General features: G+C 27.2%; 2 protein-coding genes across 2 annotated transcripts; both read left to right on the top strand.

Annotated features, from left to right (window-relative positions):
• The first annotated feature begins 1,362 nt into the window (after positions 1–1,362).
• LOC126833653 (uncharacterized) lies at positions 1,363–4,135 on the top strand. The gene is made up of 4 exons (XM_050565097.1): positions 1,363–2,045; positions 2,283–2,440; positions 2,528–2,734; positions 3,967–4,135. The coding sequence occupies exons 1-4, from the start codon at positions 1,475–1,477 to the stop codon at positions 3,997–3,999; spliced, it is 969 nt and encodes a 322-aa protein (XP_050421054.1). The 5' UTR covers positions 1,363–1,474; the 3' UTR covers positions 4,000–4,135.
• A 1,373-nt stretch (positions 4,136–5,508) lies between these two features.
• On the top strand, positions 5,509–7,499 carry LOC126833519 (methionine adenosyltransferase 2 subunit beta-like). The gene is made up of 5 exons (XM_050564913.1): positions 5,509–5,759; positions 5,845–6,032; positions 6,517–6,669; positions 6,751–6,956; positions 7,031–7,499. Exons 1-5 carry the CDS (start codon positions 5,656–5,658, stop codon positions 7,280–7,282), a joined length of 903 nt encoding a protein of 300 aa, XP_050420870.1. The 5' UTR covers positions 5,509–5,655; the 3' UTR covers positions 7,283–7,499.
• Positions 7,500–7,592: the final 93 nt, after the last annotated feature.

Here is a 7,592-nt window from a genome sequence, read left to right as displayed (position 1 = left end):
TCTAGTCAGATACTTATTTCAATACGTATCTAGCACACCACGTTCCGATACAAAACTCATATGCAACTATTTTAATTTTTTTTTTGTGTGGATTTATGACATCAAAGGTAATTTAGTAAATATAAATAATTATAGTATTTAAATAACTCTGTATAATTGTTTTTTTCATAAATAGTTATCTACTGCTGTAGTTATAAATAGATGGGCCCCGGTGCACATTCAATTTGTGGGTTTGTTTTGCATTTTTAATAATTCATCAAGTATATCATAAAAAAACAGTAGATAATATCATTATTACTCTTTTATTGATTACATTATAAATAATAATAAAAACCTATAATAAATAGTTCTATAAAATATAACCTATAATAGTGATATTATATAAATCATAATTTGATTACAAAAAGTTTTTAGCCAGGCTTTAGAATTAGCATTAGTTATTTTAAACGAATTCTTTGCTGTTACTGGAATTTGAATAAATACTAATCGTATCGCTAATAATGATATATAGGGACGCCACTACGCCTATTTTTATGGAGTAAATTTTTCAAAAAATCCGTATGCATATTCTCTATTACTGACTAAATAATAATCGTAGACAATTTGTTTTTATATATTTAAAATGTACTATTAGTCAAACTTTCACAGTTTATATTTTAATTCCGACATTTTTTTACTTTTTTAAGTGCTTGTATTTAAGGGGATTGCATGCGGTCTGCTTATAAGGAGTTTGGTATAGGCAATATTTAAGAAATTAGTGGTTTTAATATATTTCGACCATGTCAACTAATTTACCGGTTAATTTGTATAAAGCTTCAAGGTATTCTTTTTAATTTAAATCATTTTTTCTATGAGTTAAAGCCATTAAGTTAGACCAAAAATTCAGACATTTTGACTACATAGGATGTGGTCCAATTTCAATTCTGTAAAGAGATTCGAGTTTTTTGGCTACTACTGTGTTATGTAGGAAGCCGGTTTTCATTTAAACATTTCAGTTTCTTGTAATTAAATAAATTAAATTCGCAACTATTTCAATATTATAACCCTATATTTATTTGTTTACACGAAGGACTTTCTGAGGGACAGTATTGATGATATTTTGTTAGTGTTTCACTGTACCTAAATAGTACTATATTTAAAGAATATCATCTCGTACAAGTTTGGATGTAATTATACCATTTTTAAAAAAGTGTGTCGTATTTCATGATGAAAAATTGTGTAAATTTTCAGGGCCCTCGCCATGATGGCGGTAATATTTTTTTTTGATAAATAGGTATTAAATATGGTGTTACATATTATTATTTATTATTACCATTCGCCATGACACTTTTTTCTTATCATTTATGGCTGAGAGATCTAACTTCGTATTCAAAATAATTGTTAAATGGTGACTACAATAAATTAATGTCTACAGTAGTGGTTAAAACATAGCTAAAATTATATAGTGGCTTATACTTTCTAATAAACTATTATTATGTATTTAAATAAGCCCGCCGTATTAAAAATATCTGGCAATCTTGCTGAAAACTTCAAAGCTTTCAAACAGGAGTTTCTTATTTACTTCAAGGCTACTGAGTGCAAATTGAAAAGTCCTGAAACGCAAGTGGCTATATTACTCAATCTACTGGGAGTCGAAGGGCTTAAAATATACAATAGTTTAAAAATCAAAGAAGAGTCAGTTTTTGACATTTTAGATGCATTGGAAGCATATTGTGAAATTCAAAAAAACGAATTAAAGAAACTCTTTACATTTTTTACTCGCAAACAAGCTCAAAATGAAGATTTTAATACATTTTATGCAAATTTGAGTGAATTGATAAAATTTTGTAACTTTGGGAAATGTGAGGACAAGCTATTAAAAGCACAAATTATTCTTGGAATAGCTGATAAAGACCTTCAGTCACAGCTCCTCAAAGAAGACCTCCCTTTGGAGAAGATTGTTTACTCTTGTCAGGCGATAAAACAAAAAACCCTTCAAGTGGACATGCAATTAAATAATAATGAAAATAAAGGATCAAGCAGTCAAGGACAGTGTGACAAGAAAGGTAAATTCAACAAAAATGGTTTAAAGCGGTTACAGATTTAAGATTTTTAGTTGTGGCTATATTTATTAAATGGCGAAATATAAGCAATTATTGGCAAAATTGACAAGTGTAATTCATTATTTAAACATTATAACTGATGTATTATAAGTATAGTCATATTCATTTCTAGCAAAAAGTTTACAGATATTATTGTTTTTTTTTCTTTGTTATTCTTGTTATATACTAAATTTTTTTTAGATCATCTACAACCTACACAAGCTGTTTTCCGCTATGTTGTTAACAACTTTATCAAATCAAAAAAAAATAGACTTTCCCCATCCTGTTATGTCGGTAATTTTTCTTGGAAAATTATGGTAAAGTGTACAGAGAATGATTCGGTTGGTTTATTCCTACAGGTATGGCTTATATTAAATTTGATTGTTTAAGAATAGTATATATACATATTTTCTATTGTAATTTCAATATTTATTTGTTTTTATTAGTGTAATGCTGATTCTGATGATAAGTTTTGGAGTGTTAATGCAAATGTTGTCCTCCGTTTGATATCTCAAAAAGAGGGTACTTTAAACATTGAAAGAAAATTTCAAAGTTTGTTTAATCCAAAGAGGATAAGTCCTGGCTATAATTCCATAATTTCTTGGAAAGACTTATTTAATGGTTATATTAAAGACGACACTGTTATATTTGAGGTAAATTAAAATTATCAGGAAGCGTTGAGTTAAAATCTATAGATGATTTTTGTGATGTAGGTATTTCTTAACATATATATTAAAAATAAAATGTATCCTTGTACTTTTTACAAGTTTTTTTTTATTTATATACCCACCGCCGTGATCTAATTTGCCTAATCTAATTAATACTTACAGTTTTTCATATTTCTACTTGTCACCAATGTCAATGCATGAGTTTTTTTAATTATTTTTTTAATCCGTTATTTTTTAACAATTTATAAGCTGCTTTGATTTGACCACGTGACTCAGTTTGTTATCCGATATGATTGAAATTCGTAATGTATGCCCTTCAACAATTTTTTTAAGGGTTCATCAATCTCTTTTATAACATAGTTTTCTCTGTTGGCGTCAATTGATTTTGTCGTCCATACACAGTTCTAATTAATAAGCAAATAACCTAATTTTCGATAGCATTAACAATGCAGGCATACCTTAGAAATAACGGGTTTTTTTTTGTTGACATTATTTCACTACGGCTTATAACCGTTTATTTTCAGTATTAACTACAGGTTTAGGTAATATTAAGGACATTTGTAGGACTAACTTGTATAAAATGTATAGTATGAAAATAGATTTGATCATAATTGCCAGAGCATTATTAAAATAAAAATTTAAATAGTTATTAAAACTAATTATTTTTTAATTTGACTGTATAATAATAAATTCATTTTTTTAAATAGATTCAAGTAATAACCTCAAATAAATTTTTATCTGAACAATTGAAAATAACAAAAAGCTAATAAAAATGTATTTAAATATATTTTTAATTACTAACCCAAATAAGTTTTAATTAAATTTTAATTGAAATAATAATAATTAAAATGAAAAGACTATTATTTAAAAAAAAACTCAAAAATAATTAAATCAAACAAATACAATGTTTTTTTTTTGTAACTATTAGTAATGTACAAAATATTAATAAGAAAAAATAAGTTTCTAATATTGATAGATTATTATTAATAATCTATTATTAATAATAATAGATTATTTTTGATCAATCACTAAAATATAATTTTATTTTCTAACAACTTCTTTATTGAAATAAAAATTGCCCTGGTTTATCTACAATAGTATTATTAAAAGAAAAAGCATATAAAAAAATGTTTGATTCATAAAATATTCTAAATAGTATAAATTAAAATCATTATGTTCTATATGAAGTTCATAATAAACCTATTATTATTTTACAGGTTTTCATATGTGCCGTCTGCCGATGTACCTAATGATGTTAGATATAAAAAAAAAACAATGGCATAATACCAAAATTGTAACCAAATTATATGTACAATTATAATAGTAATATAATAATAGCCTCAACAAGTCTAATTCCATTGAAATACTAAGATATGTTTATTTTACCTTAACACTTATAGAAATTGATTATGTTTAACTTATATTAATTATTAACTATTTTCTACAAGAAGTATAAGTGTTATAAAAATGTATTATTTATTTTATAGTAATATTTATTTTTATTATTCATAGGTTTTTTTTATATTATGAAATTCAAGGATAATATCTCATCATAAACCTATACTTTTCTAATAAATTAGAAATTAGAATTACTTCTTATAAATTAGTATAAGATTTTATATGTAACAAAACGTTTTAAAAACTAATATGCTACATGGAATCATTAATTGGATGTTATCAAATTAATTTTAAATACCTTTAATAAAAAAATTTTTACAGTTAATAATTGTCTTAATTCATAAATGTTTCAAGCATATGTGTCAAACTTTCTGTTGTTGCATTAATACACTTAAAAATATTACACTATTTAAGCAGTGATATAATTAGGGTGTAACAAAAGTTATTATTTTGCTACACCAAAATACCCTAAGATGAAGTGGAGATCTTTGTAGGGTGAGGCATCGCTAAGTAATTTTACGAAAATAATAAAAAAATCAAAACCATGGAACAATTTGAATTATTTACAAGTTTTTGGTCACACTCGCCTAAATTTCCATATTGGCTTTTCCAACGTTTTAGAAGCCTTTCATCTTCCATCTTCAGTTTTTTATAAATTGTCTACATCTTTGGTTTTAGTGTTTTTTTAACTAAAAGTTAAAGCATAAATACAAATTCTTCTGGTTACACTAGGCTGATTTAAATTAAATCGTACATTTATGATACAATTAAATTATGCAAAACGGCCTTTTAAGTAGTATCAAGTCACGACTCTAGATCATTAAACAATGACTATATAGTAGTTTTACAATTTATTCATTTTTAATGCAATTTAAAATTAATATCGACCGCTGCTGTCATGGCAGCGGTTAGGTTAGGGGTAGCATATATTTAAGGGTTTTTAGCTATTTCTAACTCGAAGAATAAGCTTGACGTGAAAGTCTAATGTAGGTATTTAAAATAAAAACAAACATTTAAGCTGTAATTCAGAATTATACTGAAGAGTACTAAAAAGGTACAAATTAGTTACTACAATACTTATAACTGTTGAATAAATAAGTAAAATAACAATTAACAAACATTTAGCTATAAGAAAAAACAATTTTTTTCGTTTCTATTCCTAAAAAATAGGAATTTATTTACATTCACGTAAAAAAAATATTGTAATTCGTTCCAAGACTCGTTTCTTAAAGTGGATAATATTTAAATCTCGGTGCACAAATCGCCGATTACGCGCCATTCAAGGCGTTTCTTTCTTATCATTGTATTATAATTGGCACCATTGGTATTTTAACTTATTTACCTACTTGTTGCATTCATATTATGTATTCTGATTTTTGCTCAATATCAATGATTATAAAATTACTAGTTTTACATAATAATGGTCCGAACGTTGTATGTTATATTATTTGGCATTTGCCAATAGTGGTCAAAGTCGTTCAACGGAGAATTAACTGAAATTTCAAAAAATGAAAGTTTTCTTAACCGGTGCTTCAGGACTTTTGGGTAGGGCTATTTATCAACGTTTTACTAAAGAAACCGATTGGACTGTTTGCGGGATCGCACATAATAGGTACAATTGTTGATAATTAATTCATATTAATTAGAGATATTGTTTGAATTTTTTGTTAAAATTTGTTTTTACTTTTTATTACTAGAGTTGGCTCCGGTTTAACCAAATTGAATTTATTGGATAAATCGTCTGTAACAGATTTTCTGAATGCTACCCAACCTGACGTGATTGTTCATTGCGCAGCCGAACGTTATCCAGACAGAGTGGAACGTGACCCTCAGGCGGCTTACGACCTCAATGTAGACGCAACTGCTCATTTAGCCCATGAAGCAAGCAAGTACCTATTAATTAATTTGTGTAAAAACAATATGTAATTGCTACCTCTTTTTAGTGGACTCATATAAATATACGCTTTTGTTTCATCGGTAAAAAGGTGAACCTTACCTTAGCGGTGAACAGGATTTAAATACTTTTACCAACATCAGAAATTGTGTTATACTACATGATCGCTTAGCCAATAAATTATTCTTTTCTAAGTACCTCTTATATAATTGAAACTAATTAATTAGTTTATTAAAAATTAATATGGCGATTTTTCGGAAATATGGAATGTTCAGTATTTTGCGTAATATTAAACTAATTTCCGTAAATACAAGCGTTAGGTAAGAGGAAAAAAAAAATGCAAATGCATCAAGTTCTGAGCCCTATGTTCTTAATTAGTGTGAGCTAGTTTTTCTTTTTAAACATTTCTTGTGAACAAAAATATGTTATAGTACAACAAAATTTAATATCTTTACTGTTTTATATTTTTTTTTAGACCGCCTTAATGTGCCATTGTTGTACATCAGTACAGACTACGTATTTGATGGTAAAAGTAGTCCTTACAAAGAAACCGATAAACCAACACCTATTAACGAGTATGGCAGACTGAAACTTTTAGGAGAAAAGGAAGTTTTAGAAGCTAATCCAAGTAACAATTCAACATATTTTTACAATTCAAACTTACAAGTAGGTAATTACTTGTTTAATATTTTGTTATGGTTTATTATAGGAAATATAGTTTTTCGCATTCCAGTAATTTATGGCCCAGTCGAAACTTTAGAAGAGAGTGCGGTTACGGTTTTGTTCAAAGGCTTAAAGAAATGTCAACAAGAAAAAGAAACTTTTCAGGTATCGAACTATGAACTGCGTAATCCATCCAGTGTAAACGACATAGCACAAATAGTTTTTAAGCTTGTTGAGAAAAAACTTTTTTCAGTAAGTACGCAATTTATAAATAAAATTATATTTAAAAAACTATTACCTTTTTTTTTTTTTTTTTATAAATTTAGAGTCCAGATCTTAATGGAATTTTTCACTGGTGTGGTAATGAGGTGCTAACCAAGTACGATATGGTCGTTAAGATGGCTAATACTTTTGGATTAAGTCTAGAACGAGTTGTTCCGGTTGTTGGACAGCCTGGAGCACAGCGACCGTACAATACATGTTTAGATGTATCACGTATATCTCAATTAGGAATCGGAACTCATACAGATTTTGCAGACGGAATAAAGTCTGCTTTGGCAAATTGGATCAGTGTATGATAGTATTATTCCCTGTGCATATTATTAAAACAAAATTATGTAGATAGGTTATTATGTTATTTCAAACAGCATATAACCCATGACTAGTTACCAATTATATTATGTTTTAAAATACAATTTTGATGAAATACTTGTAATTATTTTGTGGCCATGTAAGTTAAATGTAATAAAATACGTATTAGCTTCGATGCAATGTTGAGAAGTTATAGCCTTGCAATTATGTGTTTTTTTCTTTGATTTTTTGTTATACAAGTTTGATTGCTTGTAGGGAAGTAGTAGCCACGATTATAAACAATACTTCATAATCTAG

The sequence above is a fragment of the Adelges cooleyi genome, unplaced genomic scaffold (assembly GCF_023614345.1).
Source record: "Adelges cooleyi isolate 19-005CV unplaced genomic scaffold, UGA_ACOO_1.1 ACOO_flye_CR_arks_rails_tigmint_CR_PRNA_2, whole genome shotgun sequence".
Lineage (NCBI taxonomy): Eukaryota > Metazoa > Arthropoda > Insecta > Hemiptera > Adelgidae > Adelges > Adelges cooleyi.
The sequence above is the reverse complement of the archived record's forward strand: the minus strand, read 5'-3'. Positions and strand labels throughout refer to the sequence as shown.